Source organism: Curcuma longa, chromosome 18 (assembly GCF_044706935.1).
Source record: "Curcuma longa cultivar G26 ecotype Majalengka, Jawa Barat chromosome 18, ITB_CL_G26_1.1, whole genome shotgun sequence".
Lineage (NCBI taxonomy): Eukaryota > Viridiplantae > Streptophyta > Magnoliopsida > Zingiberales > Zingiberaceae > Curcuma > Curcuma longa.
Window position 1 is genome coordinate 1,737,966 of NC_133878.1, and position 19,966 is coordinate 1,757,931.

A 19,966-nucleotide genomic window follows, 5' to 3' on the forward strand; every position below is an offset into this window, starting at 1 on the left:
AAAATGAGCCCGACCAACTCCATGGCCAACCAACTCCATGTCTGACTGGATCTGTGCCCGATTGGCTCTCTACCCTATCGACTGCATGATCTCTTAGACGTAAATTGACTCTCTAGTTAGTTCATTCTCACCGAGTCTATATTTTTGCCCAAGTAACTCTGCTCCATCAACAGTACTTCTCCCACTCATCTAGCTTGATAGCCACCTGAGCAACATGTAGAAAGGTAAGAACTCAACGGTAGATAACCTACCACATTAATATAGAATTGTCTTGTGTCGTACTAAGTAAGGTTGATAGGACCCTCCTCTACCACGATGGGATATTTTCTTTACTATCGATGTGACATCTCTTTCGATAACTCTATAAAAGAATCTTGCTTCCCGCAGAGCCAGGTATATACGCATATGCACACACTTCTTAGTCTCATTCTCTGCAGAAATTAAAATTTTTTAAAAGCGTAAAATTGTTTAAGTTGCATATGTATCTATAGGCACTTCGTTTTTGAAAGTTTTGTTCTTTACTTCCAACTATTTTTGTTTTTCGATATTAACATTTTTTTATCTAATATTAATATTATTATATTTTAGTAGGATGAAGTATCATATAAATTATATTTTTTAAGTAATTTTATATGTTTGTCTTTTCTATATATATATATATATATATATATATATATATATATATATATATATAATTTTATTATTGAATAAATTATATTTTTAAAAAAATATTATTAAATATAAAATTAGAATAATATCAAAATGTTAAATAAAATTAATAAATTTAATGAGACGAATCGTCCCAATGAAAAGTTTGGACTTTAATAGAAAGTGGAGCAGTCCTATTAAAAAATGAGTTAATCTATATCAAATCATAATAATAATATCATTAAAATATTATAAATATTATGAAATAAAAGGTTCTCATTAAAGAAGTTTAAACCAATTTTAAAAATTATATTTTTTAAAAAATATCAATAAATCATTGATTCGTCTGTTCTCTAAATTGGTTAGGTTACAACCTATTGAACACTACGTGAGGGATAAATTAATCTTAAAGATTTAAAGTAATTTAGCATTAATCGTAAACACGATTGTCTTTTAATAACATTGCTCTGAGTGCATAATTGTTTCGATAGATTTAGCTCTGAATTATGTTTTTATTATAATTATTATATTGTATACGGAAACATCAGTTTTGAGTTTTGACTATTCTGATTCATTTAAAAAGAATTATTGAAATTATCAGAACAATAAATTAAAATGTTAGTTGATAAAATAATATTTATGACAACAGAAATTAGAATGTAGTTAACAGAGCTGGTTTAGTATATTAATATAAAAATATATTCACGCCCGGTGGGACTCGAACCCACAATCGCCTGATTAGAAGTCAGACGCCTTATCCATTAGGCCACGGGCGCTATATATGTTATGGTTTTGTACGTTTTATTAATAATATGAGTTTAACAACGCAGACTTTGTCTGATAATCGCCCGTGAACTAGTGTTATTTAGATAAGTAGTTCTTGGTTCACAAGGATAGCCATTTTATTTTATTTTATTTATTTATTTACTAAAAATATAGCGATAAAATTTGGATGAAGTCGAGTATTAAATATTAAATCTATAAAAATATTTATTTATTTCTATTTACTTCACCATAACACATTTAATTCACTCAATTAGATTCATCGAGTCTAATGAATTCAGTCAGTGAGAGGACTAGCCAAACAAGGTGTATTATCGTATAGGCAAACCAATCGAGCAAACTGATAAGGCTAATCATGCCAAACAGATCAAATTGATGATTAATAGAAACGTCAATTTGGATTAAGTCTATTGAATTGGTTCATTTCGTCAAACAATTTAAATAAATTGAATTGATATAATTTTATCAATTGATGAATCTGGGTGGATTGGCCTATTTGAGCCCCGATCTGCGCCGGGCAGTCCGTGGTGGACTTGAGATAGCTCATGGATTGAGAATTTTTTTTCTTCTAAAATTTAAAAAAACTAAAAAATTTCATGAGCTTGTGGCCTTAACTTACTTAATCTATAATTAAACTTAAAATTTTTAAAATATCTATAGAGAGATAAAATTAATCTCTTGTACGATCAAATTTACATGACTGTGTGCGCGATTCTAACATGGGTGAGATTTCTTATCAGCATGACAAACGATTCCGTGATAAAATAAAAAATTATATAATACGTTTCCTAAATAAAATGAATAATATACAATAAATGGATCCTTCAAAATTATATAACAAGTTTTTATTATTCATTTAACTTTTTAATGATGCAGAATACATCGAAGAATTCTTGAAAATGAATAAATAACTTTTAGATATAAAAGTACTGTGTTGATATCTTTATTCGATAGTTTTTACAAAATAAAAAGAGATAGGTACAAAAATAATTTGTTATGACTATTGTTAAGAATACGGCAAAAGACAACAAGGAAAAATAAAGAACACACAGATTTACGTGGAAAACCCTTGACGGGTAAAAAACCACGGGCAGAGGAGAGAAAATTCACTATCAAAAAGGTGGAATACAATGACGGCACACAATCTTTGTGTTTTACAACTCTCATAGGAAACCCTAGCAATAATAAGCTTTTATAATAAGGAGCAATTCATATCAGCCGTAGATCTGTCATAATTTGATTTAATCCATATCAGCCTTAGATCTGTCATAATTTGATTTTCACCATAGATCAGATCACACGGTATTCGGGTCACCAAATATCTAACAATCTCCACCTTGACGCGAATTCCAAAAGCAAAGAGTAACTCAACATAACACGTCTTCAAAAGAATATTCTCCACCTCTTCCACAAAAGCCCTCATGGGCAAAGCTCAGCAATGAACACCAACCAAGTCCAAGCAATGCTTAAACTTGGCTATAGGGAGTGACTTAGTCATCATATCGGCAGGATTATCATGAGTACTAATTTTGCTCACAACAATATCACCACGAGCAATAACATCACGTACAAAGTGATACCTCACATCGATGTGCTTTGTCCTTTCATGAAACATCTGATCCTTCGTGAGAAAAATAGCACTCTGACTATCACAAAAAACTGTAGTAATCTGTAAATCTTCACTAAGCTCACTAAACAATCCCTTCAACCAAATAGCTTCCTTACAAGCTTCTGTAATAGCCATATATTCAGCCTCTGTAGTGGACAACGCAACTGTATTCTGTAAAGTAGCTTTCCAACTAATAGCACAACCACCAACAGTGAACACGTACCCCGTAAGTGATCTTCTTTTATCAAGGTCACCTGCAAAATCAGAATCAACATATCCAATAACACCATCTCTATTTCTCCCAAAATGCAAACAAACATCAGAAGTCCCTCGTAAATATCTGAAAATCCACTGAACTGCCTTCCAATGATCTTTACCAGGATTTGCCATGTATCTACTAACTGCACTCACTGCATGTGATAAATCTGGACGTGAACAAACCATAGCATACATGAGAGATCCCACTGCACTAGAATATGGAACCCGTGACATATAATCAACTTCATCATCTGACTGCGGACATAAATCAACTGAAAGTTTAAAATGAGCAGCTAACGGAGTACTAACAGGCTTGGCAGTATGCATGTTAAACCGATTAAGCACTTTCTCAATATACCCTTTCTGACTTAGATATAATTTACCTGCCTTTCTGTCTCTCAGAATCTCCATCCCAAGTATCTTCTTTGCAGCTCCCAAATCTTTCATCTCGAAATCTTTACTTAGTTGTGCTTTGACCTTTCTTATCTCTCCCTTATTATTGGCCGCAATCAACATATCATCAACATATAAGAGCAGATAAACCAACGACCCATCATCAGTCTTCTTAATATAAACACAACTGTCATAGCTGCTTCTTCTGAAATCATGAGTAGTCATAAATGAATCAAACCTTTTGTACCATTGTCTAGGTGACTGCTTCAGACCATAAAGAGACTTTTTCAGCAAGCATACATAGTCCTCTTTTCCTGAGACTGCAAAACCTTCTGGTTGCTGCATATAGATATCTTCCTCAAGTTCCCCATGTAAAAATGCTGTCTTCACATCCAACTGCTCCAACTCAAAGTCATGCATCGCCACAATACCAAGCAAGGCTCGAATCGAACTATGCTTTACAACTGGGGAAAACACATCTGTGAAGTCTACTCCTGGAACCTGACTGAAGCCTTTAGCAACTAATCTTGCCTTGTATCTGGCTTCTTCAACTCCAGGTATTCCTTCTTTTCTTTTAAATACCCACTTGCAGCGAACAACTTTCTTACCCTTAGGTAATTTCACCAGGTCCCATGTGTTGTTCTTACCAAGTGACTCCATCTCTTCTTGCATAGCAATCATCCACTTATCAGAATTATCGCAGCTAATTGCCTCTGAATATGTCTCAGGTTCTTCACCGGAATCAATCTCCTCAGCCACGTTTAAGGCATAAGCGACCAAATCAGCCTCTGCATATCTCTGTGGGCGTCTAATCTCTCTCCGAGGCCTATCTTTCGCAATGGAATATTGTAAAGGTGCTTGTGATGAGTCAGCACCATCCACAGAATCTGAAATAGGCTCCGGAGTAGTCTCTATAGATCTCGGCTCAATCTCAATCTCCACCTGTGTGCTTGTCTTCTGCTTATCTCCCTCAGAAGGAGTTTTAGATGGAGACCCCTGAAGCATGCTAGTTTCATCAAAAATAACATCTCTACTGATGACGACTTTCCCAGTCTCTGGACACCAAAGTTTGTATCCCTTCACTCCTTGTCTAAAGCCTATAAATATGCACTTCACCGAACGAGGCTCCAACTTCCCATTATCAACATGAGCATATGCAGGACATCCAAAAATTCTCAAATTAGAATAACTAGAAGGAGTACCAGACCATATTTCTTGTGGAGTTTTCTTTTCAATAGCAGTCGATGGAGAGCGATTGACAAGATAACAGGCATATGCAGCGGCTTCGGCCCAAAAAGACTTCGGTAACTCAGCATTAAGGAGCATACAACGCACCTTCTCCATCAAAGTCCTATTCATCCTTTCTGCTACACCATTTTGTTGAGGATTATGCCGAACTGTATGATGTCTCACAATACCTTCAGATCTGCATAAGACATTAAACTCATCAGAACAAAACTCCAAACCATTATCAGTTCGGAGATGCTTCACTTGTCTCCCTGTCTGCTTCTCAATCATGACCTTCCACTCCTTGAAGGTAGAAAAAACATCACTCTTCTGTTTCAAAAAGAATGCCCAAACCTTCCTGGAGAAATCATCAATAATAGTCAACATGTAAAGCGCACCACCTTTAGATGGTACTCTAGAAGGCCCCCACAAATCAGAGTGAATGTAGTCTAGCGTACCCTTTGTGTTATGAATGCCAGTTGAGAACTTAACTCTTTTTTGCTTGCCAAAAACACAGTGCTCGCAGAACTTCAGCTTCGTAATACTTTGACCATCAAGAAGTCCTCTCTTGCTCAATTCGACCATGTCATTCTCACTCATATGACCCAAACGCATATGCCAAAGTCTAGTAACATCAAAATCAGACATAGACGAACTAGCGACGGCAACATCACCAATAACAGTGGATCCCTGCAGAACATATAAACTGGCGGTTTTCCTCAGCCCTTTCATCACAACAAGAGACCCTTTACTGACCTTCACGACTCCACCTTCACCAGTGTACTTGTACCCTTTAGAATCAAGAGTACTTAAAGAGATCAGATTTCTCTTCATGTCAGGGACGTGCCTCACATCACCAAGTGTCCGAATAGCGCCATCAAACATCTTAATTCTGACCGTACCAATACCAGCAATTCTGCAAGATGCATTATTGCCCATCAACACAGCACCTCTCGAAACCGTTTCATATGATGAAAACCAATCCCGATTGGGACACATATGAAACGTGCAACCAGAATCAAGAATCCATTCTTCACTTTGCTTCGAATCAACATCAGATGCAACGAGGAGTTCACCATCACTGTAATTTTCAGCAACATCAGCTTCACCGGACTTCTCTGGTTGTTTTACCTTCTGATTTTCATCAGATCTTTTATTTTTATTCTGCAGCTTGTAACATTCTGATTTGATGTGACCCTTCTTCTTGCAGTAATTACAAATTTTATCTCTATTTCTGGATTTTGATCTGCTCCTCATATTACCACCAGAACTTCTCTCTTGGGTCCTACTTCGAATAATAAGACCCTCACCCTGTGCCTCAGATCCTCCGACAAGCTGTTTCATCTTCTCTTTAGAAAATAATGAATCATAAACTTCATCCAAAGTAAGAGTATCACGACTATATAAAATTGTATCTCTGAAAGTTGTATATGACGAGGGTAACGAACACAATAAAATCAATGCTAAATCTTCATTGTCATATTTTACCTCCAAAGCCTCTAGATCAGAGACGATTTCCTTAAACACAGTCAAATGATCTCTTAACGACGTACCTTCCACCATGCGACGTTGTTTCAGACCCAATTTGCTCGTAAGACTTTTTGTCATGCACAATTGCTCCAGTTTCAACCACAACGCAGCAGCGGATTTCTCTTTCAAAACATCCTGCAAAATCTCATTCGATAGATGAAGGTAAATCTGAGATAAGATCCTTACGTTCCTTTTCCTCCTTTGTCCATGTCGAGGGCATCTTGTCAAATCCTAACAGCGCATCGTCCAAGTCCATATGCGCCAGCACCGCTCGCATCTTAACCTGCCACAACGTAAATCTGGTGTTGCGATCCAAAAGTGGTTTGTCATGCACAATTGCTCCAGTTTCAACCACAACGCAGCAGCGGATTTCTCTTTCAAAACATCCTGCAAAATCTCATTCGATAGATGAAGGTAAATCTGATAGGGCTTTTCGATCCTTACGTTCCTTTTCCTCCTTTGTCCATGTCGAGGGCATCTTGTCAAATCCTAACAGCGCATCGTCCAAGTCCATATGCGCCAGCACCGCTCGCACTGTCACAACGTAAATCTGGTGTTGCGATCCAAAAGCGGAATATCATACTTCATGGTTGTCGTTGCAAGGATAGTTTTCTATTTTTTTCTCAAAATAAAAAGTTATCGTCAACTCTTAGGTACAAAAAATAATTTGTTATGACTATTAATACTAAAAACTTACAAGCAGCATCTACAAATCAATATTAACAATCCTTGCACATTGAGTCGTATCAAACAAACCTTCTTTTGGTTGTTTAGTCAAACAAAAAACTACTCTTTGGTAAACCATTGTATGTTGGAACTTCCTGTACTAATCTATCTTCTTCTCTTTGTTTTCAAACTGTGAAACAAACTTGGTCATCACTCATCACTTGCAAGTTGCAAGCAATTATCTTGTAGACTTAGCTTATGTTATTACATCATGGGGCACTGCCCAATTTAAACTCAAAATAGGGAGAAAGAACAATCTTTAAAGTTGTTACTTGTATAGATAAATTAAGGCACGTACAGAGTTTGGAAAGGTCCAAGACCACGCGAGCCTCGATGCGCTAGTATAGCGCACGTTGCGACCCTCTTTGCTCCAATCATATTCGCCCCTTATGAGAACAAGGGATTCTCTCACTATACCACAATTTTTTCATATATATACAATCAAATAAGAACATTAGGTTCGCTATACACAAACTCATGGAATACACCATTGTTAACAACTCATGCAAAGGCTCCGGCGGTGTGGCCTAGCTGACGGCGATGACAACCTCAACGATGCGGGGGACGAAGAGAGTGGCCACCAACGTTTTCTAATGGCATTGTCGCAATTGGGATGGGGACACGATTTCTATAGGTTTTAGAGTTAGCAAACCCTAAAACCTAGATGAAGGTGGCGGGACGTGGCGATGGCTGCGATCAGGACAAGGAGGCGACGACAACGATGAGGTCTCTCGAGACGGAGAGAGGCGACGACGACGACGAGTTCTCTCGGGACAAGGAGAGTCAACAACGACGATGAGCTCTCTTGCAGAGAGATCGAGATCGGGATGGGGAGCCGACGAGATGGGCAACGACGATGGCGACGACGCAGAGCAGAGAGATCTCGTCGAGACGGTGAGCAACGAGAGGGAGAGGCGACGACAAAGAGATCGGGATCAGGGGGTTTAGGGTTAGGATCAACGATTTTTGTTTCGTTGCGGAATCGCTTGCCACGCTGACGAGAAATCTCATCCATGTGAGAGTCACACACAGTCGCGTAAATTTGATCACGTAGAAGATCAATTGTCTCTCTATATACAATATTTTTTGGTTGACTAGTAGGCTTGGCCAACTTAATCCGCAACCTAAATGTAAAAATTTTAACTTTTTATATAATTTTTTTAATTTTTTTGTAGGCCCGTGGGTTAACTCATCTAACCCACAATCCGTTTTGAGTTGGATTGAAAATTTCTTAACTCGCCAAGATGGCGGACCGACCCGCCCCACCTAGCTGTGTAATGTATTTTTGATGAATTGACCCATCCCATCATTGATTGATATGTTTGACCGCACTAATGATTAGGCCTAGTTCATAAAAGCTTGAAGGATGGGAGAATAGAGTAGAGTAGAGTAGATCAATTGATTCAGGTGCATGGTAGTTAAGGAAATCAAACCAAATGGGCCCGATGAGTCCAACCAATTTGATCAGTGACGTCAACTTGATCAATCATGTGGAATAGTTGGTGATGGTGGTGGATGGGTGGGTGGTTGGGTTAAATCTCGAATGAGTCAATTGAGGCATCAAATAATCTAGTCAATTTGAGCAATCATGCAAAATAGACAAGGTGGGGGCCAAAGACCTAATTAGTCAAATAGCAAAATCATAAGCTGATTTCGATTTAAAAGATGCTTAAAATTACTACATCATCAGTGGTCCAGTCGGACATGAACCCGAAGCCAACGCACGCATTTGATGTCCCACGAAGATGACACAACACGGTGTTGGAGATGTTACCCGATCGAGATTCAATCTTATCGCTTGAGTCGATAAATCTCAAGTTGCCAAGAAAGTCAAGCTGAGCTATCCTGAGCTGGTCAAGTGTCAAGTCGTGCGAGTTCCTAAATTGTCGATTACTGAGTCGGCCGAGCAGTCAAGTGACATACTACCAAGTCAACCTAGCCAACCCAACTGCGGCAACATTAATTGTTTCTCTTACTAACTCTGCTTCCACAGCTGGACCAGCATTTGAAATCACCTTATTCCAGACTCTTTGTCGTGATGGAAACAAGTGGATACGGTGAAAGCAGACGAAGGAAGCAGGTGGAAACTGTCGCCAATAATTGATCAAAACACCTAAAAATTATATTTCACTCTGTTTTTTTTTTTTCAATTTCTTTTCTTTTCTTTTCTTTTCTTTAGCCAACTTAACAAAAATCTATCGCATCATGCGATGTTATTGACGATGCCTTCTTCTACGGGGATAACACGTGTCAAAGGTTCACTGGGAGTTATCCGACGAAGTCCCTCCGATGTCAAAGTTATCGTAACAATTTTAAAAGAGAATTTTGTATAAGATTTTGAGTTAAAATAGAAAAAGAAAAAAAAATTGTTCGGTACGTATCGTGCAGCTTTGCACAGTGAGAGTTGGAATTCTTTAACAACTCTTTTAACCAAATCTATCCAAATCATTTAATCTTTTCATTACAAAAATAAAAATCTAAGAAGAAAATTCTGAAGAATTTATGCTGCATGATTTGGTGCCATCTTCCTACCAACTTCTAACTACAACGTCATTTTGTTTTCCCACTGAATTCAATAGTTATTGTGGAATTTTTGAAGAGAAACTAGAATTCTAAGGGGAAATATTATTTAAAATTAAAAAAGTCTGAAACAGCAAGAAAATTCTCGATTTTTTTGGGCCACAATTCCTGCGAGATCTCTCATACCATACATCGTAGTCTATCTCTTTTTACAATTTAAAAAAAAAAAGTGAACATGATCTTCAGGTCAACGAAGTCTACGTTTTAGGGCGCCCCAAGTCTCTTGGCATTTGACAAGTTGTTAGATTGTTTACAAATTCATCCAACTGTTTTTTTTTTAAATCTCCTCTGTAATCTGTAAGATGATGTAATAGGCATCAAGATTCTTAAGACCATGTTCAAATAAATAGCTATTGTCATTTATTTTTTCTAAATTAATATTTATAAAAAAAATGGATCTACCATCCTAGCGGCTACACATGCAAAAGGCGCATAGTGGAATGAATGGTAGATTGTGAGTTTTCACGAAATTCAACCTTTGACTGTTATATTAGAAATATCATGCACCCACTACTTGGGGCACGTTGTAAAAGGTGATTAAATTCATCTTAGGATACATGGACAAGAGATAAATCACGGTATTGAACGACTTCCTAAGTGGAGAAATATTATTTCCGCGAATTCAATCCCCCTCAAGAATGTCATACAACATCAAGAATGTCATACACCCACCGCCTGTATTACACCCTGGGGGTACATTGTAAAAGGTGATTACATTCATCTTGGAAGTCCATTCACATTCATCCTAGGATACGTGAACAAGAGATAAATCACGGTACAAACGACTTTCTAAGTGGAAAAATATTATTCCCTAGGGAAATGAACCGTAAAAGATTCAAATCTTCTCTATTATTATAATTTTATCATTCAAATATCAACTTTGTTACGTCTGTAGAGACAAATTAAAAGGTAATGTCTTTCCCGTCATAGTCAATTGTAACTTTTCGATTTACCTTTTTATAGAGGGTTATGGGACCAACAACGTGGAACCGTTAAGATGACAGATTCTATCTTATTAGAGACAAATTAATATTTATCATGAAAACAGATGAGGAGGAGGAGGGGCAATAAAATGAAGTCCTTTAAACTATGGAGTGAATTGAAAATTTTCAGGGGCAAGATGAAAATTCTCTTTTTCGACGACTAGTCTCATCTCTACCAAAACACCCGACAGCCTCTGCATTAACTAGTTAATTTTCCTACTAAACCTACCGAAACTGAGACAAATCATGGTTAACAATCCCGCTAAGATCGCACATCCACCCAAAATTTGATTTTTTTTTTCCTCTAATTTGTTTTTATCTCATTAATCAGTAGTAGCCATCGCCATGGCCGCTTGAGCTCGCGCGGTAGCAGCTGCACGCCTCGCCGCCGGGAAACCCGAGCTGGTAGCAGAAGCAAATGGTCGAAGACCCCGCCGGAGACCTCGCCGCGGCCTCCGCCGAAGTCGTGAACGGCCGCGAAGGGAGGCGGAGGCTTATGGTGAGGTCGAGGTCGCCGTCATCCACGCTGCTGCTCTGCTCCTCCTCCGCGGCGGTGTCGACGTCGTTGGACGAGGCGCCGCAGGCGAGAGGGCGGTGAGTCTGCGGGTCGATGCTCCGGGAGATGAGCTTGCGCTTGATGTGGGAGTTCCAGTAGTTCTTGATCTCGTTGTCCGTCCTCCCCGGCAACCGCCCAGCGATCACCGACCATCTGCCGAGACAGAATCATCCAACCAATTCCTCGCCCAAAACCCACAATTCAGCATCAAAACAAAGAGAGAAAAAAAAACGTACTTGTTTCCTATCAAAGCGTGGAGATTGATGATGAGCTCGTCCTCTTCCTCGGTGAAGTTGCCGCGCTTGAGGTCCGGCCGGAGGTAGTTCATCCACCGGAGCCGGCAGCTCTTGCCGCAGCGCAAAAGGCCTTTGCAACAGAAAGAACTCCAATCTCAGTTCATTCACGACAAATCCACCGTATGTTACGTTCTCCAAGAATCGAATGAATTATTATATATTACCTGCAGCTTTAGGCAGTGATCTCCAGCAGCCTTCGCCGTGAGTGTTTATGTAGGCAATCAGTCTCTCGTCCTCTTCCTTAGTCCATGCTCCTCTGTTGGTATGAGCTTGCTCGCAACAGGGAGACCTGCCCATGGCCGTGGGAGTGGAGATTGAAACGGAGGAATGGGAGGGGAGGGGAGGAGAGGAGCGACTTCTTATATGGGGAATGGGATCGTGGGCGATAGGGAGCAGGTTGTGTGGTTTGCAACTGCTACTCGGTCCATTTTTTGACCGAGTTGTTGGCTTGCAGGAAGGAAGAACCGGTGGGTTGGACCGGCGCACTAAAACCGGGGATCGGCTTGTCAAACCGGGAATTAATTTAGTAGAAAGAAGACGAGGAGAATAATTAAGATTAGGGCATTGGTGGCTGCCCTAACTGCTACTGCATCTGGAGGAGGATTGTCACTGAGGAGGGTAGCAGTTTGTCGATTTGGTGGTACAGTTAGTGTACCTTTTTTTTGTTTTAGGGAATATAATTTTGTCCTTCGGAACCGTTTGTATGATCTGTAATTTAGTCTGTCAAGTCAATAAGTCATCAAAATTTTATTGGACGAAATTAAATTGCGATACTAAATTAGGAATCGATTTTATTTTTGAAATTAATTTAGCATCGAATAAAATTTCAATCGTTAATTAATAATGAAATAAATTTTTATTTGTTAAATTAACGATCGAATTAATTTTTTAATAAGTAAATTAGTGATAAAATTAATTTTGATTACTAAATTAATTAAATTAACAATGAAATTAAATTTTGATCCTAAATTTAATGACTAAATTTAAATTTCATTGATAATTTAGTGATTGAAATATAAATTGGATCGTTAAATTAATAATAAAGTTTAAATTTAGTTGATACATTTAGTGATTGAAATATAAATTTGATCGCTACATTAACGATAAAATTAAAATTCAATCGTTAAAATTTAATGATCGATTTTATTTGGGTCACTAAATTAGTAATCGAATTAAATTTTTTAATCGCTCATTTAGCGATCGAATTCATAATAATCGACCAAATCGATCATCAAATTCTTTTAACAACCAATTAGGGATGAAAATTTCTATCATTTTTTTATAGTGGTTTAACTTGGGAAGATAATTACTGCATCAATCATAAAATGGATATACTAAAATGTAAGAGACTTTGAGGAAGATAATTACTGCATCAATCATAAAATGGATATTCTAAAATGAAAAAATTTGAACTAATTCAACATAAGCCCTCGTAATTTAAATTTCAATACGAATACATTGTAAAAGGAAAGATAGTTTAATTACCTTTATGATTAATTGAGCCCAAGACGATTATAAAAAAAAGGTTTAGTAGTTGATTTTCACAAGTCACTCGCTGGTGAGAGTCATGCACCACCATCTAAGTATTTAATCATAACTCATAACACAACCGCTCCACTAGTCTTATAACTATGAACATGCTCGAATTAACTTAATCATTAAACTATGACTTAGAAAACTATCTCAGTACAATCAAAGGTTTTAATTACAATCATTGTCCTCAAGGCTATGGTATAGCGACAGGGTGCTTGTGTAGTTTTTTAGACATTTAAGACTTGAATCCTAATTATGATATATTATAGAATAAATTTATCTCAATGAATAGTTGACCTAAGAATGTTGGACTATACTAAACCGCCCTGTTGCAAGTGCTTGTCGATTTAACCTAGTGGTAGATGGAAATTTTTATGAGATCAGATCGATCGTTTTCAAGATTAGTCGGCTCGAAGGACTAAATATCCGATGCCAATAAAAAAAAAGGTTTCACAATCACTAAGCCATAAGTAGCTCACTTACTATCCACAAACAAAAAATTACAATACACAACTAGGGGTGAGTATTTGGTTAAAATCAAATCGAACCGAACCGAACCGAATTAATCAAAAACTGAATAAACCGATTTTTTTCGAACCAACCGAACTGACCGAATTTTCTAATAAAAACTAAACAAACCGAACCGATATTTTATCGGTTAATTCGATTTTCAACCGAATTAATCGAATTTTTTTAAATATTATAAAAATTTTACTAATGAATTAGAGATTTATAAATTTATTTACTTAAAATTTATAAATTATTTTTTTTATTTAATTAATTCGGTTTAACCGAATAAGAAATTTTAAAATCGAAACCGAACCGAATTAACTGATTTTTTTTAAAAAAATTAACTGAACTTCCGAAATAACTAAACTGAATTTTTAATTCGGTTCGGCTTGATCGATTTATTCGATTTAATTGAATTTTTTCACCCATATACACAACAATCTTTTATGGCTTTCACCGAGTCTGATGCATGGGACAACCTGATCTAATCTAGAGCAACATCTACTGAGCTTTTATAGTCCACCAAGCTGCTCTCAGGATTCTAATGCAAAGATCAGTTGAATGTACACTTATCAAAACCACAACACACACCCAACTTAAACCACATTGTCGTCGTCTATACTTATCTTTAAAATTTTAAATTTTAACTACTTGAATCTCAAATACCCTAAATAAGATACTGATAATTTTTTATGTCAAAAGAAAATGATTTCATAAAAGTCTTACAGAACTCAGTTATGGCATTCCAAATCCACTGGTACTTGCATGTTCAAAGAACTTTAAAGATCATTCAACAGATCTAGCTATAGCTAGACACATTCATTCATTGTTTATTGATAAAAGAAAATAATCATCCATGCGGATGATGCACCTCAGGCTGGCCCCTTGCAGCATGTAGTCAAATGCCTTGTTGATATAAGAAGCTAACTTCATGAGTGATGAATTTCTCCACTCACTCTCCACAAGGATTGGAAATTATTATCATTGGTATTATATTACAAGTCAATCTATAATAGATGAGCTGAAAATATGCATATATAATACCTTGTTCAAGTATTTCTCCACTACACCAGGGAGATCAGTTCTTGGTTTAAAGTTGCCATAGAAAGTTCCCTTGAGGGTTCTTTCACTCAAGAAATTAACAGGGTGAGTCTTGAAGACAGCATCCTTATGGGGGACTCCAACCAGCACAGCAACACCCCATCCCTTAAACATTAATTGTTAAGATTACATATACTTTCATATATCAATTTAAGGGAACAGATTGAGGAGGATCCGATGCTTACATCGTGAACACTTTCGAATGCAGATATCATCGCATTGACGTTTCCAGTGCATTCGATGCTCCTGTCCACTCCACCATCGGTTATTTCAGCAATTACCTAGATGAAGGAGTCGAAGCCTAGCTAATTGAGTTATCAAGGTTTTGAATGACAAGTAATCGAGATATGTTTTACAAACCTCTTGAACAGGCTTGTCATATATAATCTTTGGGGTTCACAAACTCAGTGACTCCAAACTTCTTGGCTGATTAAGAAAAAGTTAATTTCCATCAAATTCCATGCATGATGTATTGTCCCTGGACGAACCTTAATTTTGACAGTAAATTAGCGATCGATTTTATTTTATTTCTGTTATTAATTTAGCATCTAATAAAATTTCAATCATTAATAACAATGGAATAAGTTTTTGTTTGTTAAATTAGCGATTGAATTAATTTTTTTTATAATAGGTAAATTAGTGACAGAATTAATTTTGATCGGTAAATTAATTAAATTAACAATGAAATTAAATTTTGATCTTTAAATTTAATGACTAAATTTAAATTTCATTGATAATTTAGTGATTGAAATATAAATTGATCATTAAATTAATAATAAAATTTAAATTTAGTTGATACTAATTTAGTGATTGAAATATAAATTTGATTGCTAAATTAGCGATAAAATTAAAATTCAATCGTTAAAATTTAATGTTGGATTTTATTTAGATCGTTAAATTAGTAACCGAATTAAAATTTTTAATCGCTCATTGATCGAATTCATAATAATCGACCAAATCGATCGTCAAATTCTTTTAACAACCAATTAGCAATGAAAATTTTTATCATTTTTTTTATAGTGGTTTAACTCTGGAAAGATAATTAATTACTGCATCAATCATAAAATGGATATACTAAAATGTAAGAGACTTTGAGGAAGATAATTACTGCATCAATCATAAAATGGACATACTAAAATGTAAGAGACTTTCAACATAAGCCCTCTTAATTTAAATCTCAACTACGAATACATTGTAAAATATTTTCTTTGAATGAAAAAATGTGAATGCTGATTGCTAGGTTAAGAAGTTATTCTTATTTTCAAATTTATTTAATAAACGAACAAAAGGAAAGATAGTTTAATTACCTTTATGATTAATTGAGCCCAAGACGATTATAAAAAAAAAAGTTTAGTAGTCGACCTTCACAAGTGCCGGTGAGAGTCATGCACCACCACCACCTAACTATTTAATCATAACTCATAACACAACCGCATCATTAGTGAGCCCAGACTTATAAGTAGAGGTGAGTATTCGGTTAAAATTAAATCGAATCGATCTGAACTAAATTAATCAAAAATTGAATAAATCGATTTTTTTCGAACCGACTGAATTTTCCAATAAAAATCGAACAAACCGAACCGATATTTTATCAGTTAATTCGGTTTTCAACCGAATTAATCAATTTTTTAAATATTATAAAAATTTAACTAATGAATTAGAGATTTATAAATTTATTTACTTAAAATTTATAAATTATTTTTTTAATTTAATTAATTCGGTTTAACCGAATAAGAAATTTTAAAATCGATATCGAACTGAATTAATCGATTTTTTTTAAAAAAATAACCAAACTTCCGAAATAACCGAATCGAATTTTTAATTCGGTTCGGTTTGATCGGTTTATTCGGTTTAATCAAATTTTTGCTCACCCCTACTTATAGCTTACAAAAAGACTTGAATTAAATTGATCATTAAACTATGACTTAGAAGACTATTTCAGATACAATCAAAGGTTTTACAATCATTAACCTCGAGACTACGGTACAACGATAGGGCATCTGTGCAGTTTCTCTTATGCAAAAGGTGGATCCGCCATCTTAGCGGCCCCACACGGTCGGTCCCACGACCATCTGTGAAGAGGTAAATCGAGAAAGTGTTGTTGGTTACGACGCAGGAGCATTTGTGCAGTTTTCATCAAACATCTAAGGATTGAATCTCAATTATGGTAAATCATCGGATGAATTTCTCTTAATGGATGGTTGATCTAAAAATACTGGGCTACTAAACCGTCCGTTACAAACACTTGTTAATTTATGCTAGTAACGTGAAAATTTTTTATGAGATCAGATCAACCATGTCTAAGATTAATAGGACTAAATATCCGATGCCAATAAAAATAAAGGTTTCACAATCATTAAGCCATGAGTAGCTCGCTTACTATCCACAAACAAAAAATTACAATACACAACAATCTTTTATGGTTTTCACCGAGTCCGATGCATGGGACAACCTGATCTAATCTAGAGCAACATCTACTGAGCTTTTATAGTCCACCAAGCTCCTCTCAAGTTTCAAATGCATCAACTCAATACACCTTAGCTTTGAGACATAATTGAATACGCATATCAAAATCACAACACACACCCAACTTATAAAACCACATTGTCGTCGTCTATACTTTTCTTTAAAATTTTAAATTTTAACTATTATGAGATTCCCAATACCCTAAATAAGATACTGATAATTTTTTATATCAAAAGAAAATTATTTCATAAAAGTCTTACAGAACTCAGTTATGGCATTCAAATCCACTGATACTTGCATGTTCAAAGAACTTTAAAGATCATTCAACTGATTCATTGTTTATTGATAAAAGAAAAGGCATCTCTTAATCATCCATGCGGATGATGCACCTCAGGCTGGCCCCTTGCAGCATGTAGTCAAATGCCTTGTTGATATCAGAGAAGCTAACTTCATGAGTGATGAATTTCTCCAACTCAATCTCCTGAAGGATTAATTGGAAATTATTATATATCGTTGGTATTGCATGAGCTGAAAATATGCATATATATGTATGTACCTTGTTCAAGTATTTCTCCACTACACCAGGGAGATCAGTTCTTGGTTTAAAGTTGCCATAGAAAGTTCCCTTGAGGGTTCTTTCACTCAAGAAATTAACAGGGTGAGTCTTGAAGACAGCATCCTTATGGGGGACTCCAACCAGCACAGCAACACCCCATCCCTTAAACATTAATTGTTAAGATTACATATACTTTCATATATCAATTTGAGGGAACAGATTGAGGAGGATCCGATGCTTACATCGTGAACACTTTCGAATGCAGATATCATCGCATTGACGTTTCCAGTGCATTCGATGCTCCTGTCCACTCCACCATCGGTTATTTCAGCAATTACCTAGATGAAGGAGTCGAAGCCTAGCTAATTGAGTTATCGAGGCTTTGAATGACAAGTAATAGAGATATGTTTTACAAACCTCTTGAACAGGCTTGTCATAATCTTTGGGGTTCACAAACTCAGTGACTCCAAACTTCTTGGCTGATTAAGAAAAAGTTAAATTTCCATCAAATTCCATGCATGATGTATTGTCCCTGGACGAACCTTAATTTGTTGTTTTTACCTTGTTCAAATCTGTTAGGGTTGATATCGACACCAATGATCCTTGAAGCCCCTGAATATCTAGCACCTTCAGCAGCCTAACAACAGTAGGATATATACAGAGAGAGAGACATGTATCAACTTTTAGCAGAAGCAATTTAAGCCGATCAAATTAGGGGTGGGAAAAAATACTGAATTTTCGGAGCCGATCGAATAGATCGATAGAAGGAACGGAACTCACTGAGAGGCCAACAGCACCCAACCCGAAAACAGCCACAGTCGATCCCTTGGGTGGTTTAGCGACATTAACAGTCGCGCCAAACCCTGTAAAAATAGATGATGAGAATTCATTCGAAGCAGTCAGTCAGACACAATATTGTGGTTTAATTAGGGTTTTATATATTGTTCTCAGTACCTGTGCAAAAGCCACAGCTAAGAATGCAAACTTTGTCCAGAGGAGCCAAAGGATTGATCTTGGCAACACATCCCGAATGAACGACAGTGTACTCGCTGAACGTCGATGTTCCGAGGAAATGGTAAATGGGTTGCCCATTGATCGAGAACCGTGACTGACCATCGGCGAGCATCACTCCCCTTTCGGTATTTATCCTCAGCAGACTGCACATGTTGCTTTCTGCAGACAAGCAATGGGCGCACTCCTTGCATTCTCCTGTGAAAACGGGGAGGACATGGTCTCCTGGAGCCAGATCAGTGACACCTTCTCCGACACTCTCTACGATCCTGATAATTAATTATATTGTTTTTGACTGTGAAAATGTATTTAATTTCTGAAATCTAAAGAGCAAAGAAGCTAAAGAGGTTTGGTACCCTGCGGCTTCATGGCCAAAGATCCGAGGAAACATAGGTTCTTGTCCCTAATTAAAGAAGTTAAATCAAAACCAAAAGTTTTCAAGTTTTCAACACAACAGTCTCCAAGAACATGAAAGAACTTACTTTAGCTTCCCAGAAGTAAACATCAGTGTGGCAGAGTGAAGTGAAGAGGATCTTCATTCTGACTTCCATTGCCTGAGGAGGTGCCACCTCTACCTCTTGGATCACCAGTGGCTTCCCTGCCTCCCATGACACAGCAGCTATTCATCCAAGAAATAAATCTCATTAATTCTTCAGTAAAAGAACAAGCCAAGAACTCATCTATCAAGTATATATAAATCGTCGTTTTTGCTCGATCGGGGGAAAGGAAACAAACCTCTGCATTTGATGACTTGACCAGCCGTGCTCGACATTACTCAAACACTTGGAAAAATTTTCACCGTTTCTTCTCAAAATCTCCTGAGATGATCGAGACGATGAAGGTGGAGGTGCTCGCAAGTATTTATAGATAAGAAACCAACGGCTGGCCTGGCGCGTGAAACCGGACGCGGTGTCGAATGCTCCCCCACCAACCGGAAACCGGAAACTGGAAACCGGAAACCGGAAACCGGAAATATGTATAAAAAATATTATTTCTTTTTGGAACTTAATTCAGTTCGACCTTAATTGGGGAAAAAAATAGATAAACGTCTCATATTATTCTTTTCATAAAAAACTATTTTTTAAACATATAATATAAAAAAATTATTCTAATTTATAATTGCTATAACAGTATAGGGTGTGTGTATATAGGAGTAAATACAGTAGAATTAAATTTAAAAATAGTATTTAATAATTAATA

At 36.6% G+C, this 19,966-nt stretch overlaps 2 protein-coding genes and 1 non-coding gene across 3 annotated transcripts; all 3 read right to left on the reverse strand.

Annotated features, from left to right (window-relative positions):
- Positions 1–1,351: 1,351 nt before the first annotated feature.
- On the reverse strand, positions 1,352–1,424 carry TRNAR-UCU (transfer RNA arginine (anticodon UCU)). The gene has a single exon. It is a non-coding gene; the product is annotated as a tRNA-Arg (tRNA).
- Positions 1,425–10,841: 9,417 nt separating this feature from the next.
- LOC141812166 (myb-related protein 308-like) lies at positions 10,842–11,922 on the reverse strand. The gene is made up of 3 exons (XM_074700202.1): positions 11,754–11,922; positions 11,530–11,659; positions 10,842–11,446 (listed from the first exon to the last, which is right to left on the reverse strand). The coding sequence occupies exons 1-3, from the start codon at positions 11,884–11,886 to the stop codon at positions 11,065–11,067; spliced, it is 645 nt and encodes a 214-aa protein (XP_074556303.1). The 5' UTR covers positions 11,887–11,922; the 3' UTR covers positions 10,842–11,064.
- Positions 11,923–17,401: 5,479 nt separating this feature from the next.
- On the reverse strand, positions 17,402–19,638 carry LOC141812089 (alcohol dehydrogenase 3-like). The gene is made up of 10 exons (XM_074700136.1): positions 19,502–19,638; positions 19,249–19,385; positions 19,123–19,169; positions 18,710–19,035; positions 18,536–18,618; positions 18,317–18,392; positions 18,173–18,234; positions 17,998–18,093; positions 17,756–17,917; positions 17,402–17,680 (listed from the first exon to the last, which is right to left on the reverse strand). The coding sequence occupies exons 1-10, from the start codon at positions 19,536–19,538 to the stop codon at positions 17,564–17,566; spliced, it is 1,143 nt and encodes a 380-aa protein (XP_074556237.1). The 5' UTR covers positions 19,539–19,638; the 3' UTR covers positions 17,402–17,563.
- Between the last annotated feature and the right edge of the window lie 328 nt (positions 19,639–19,966).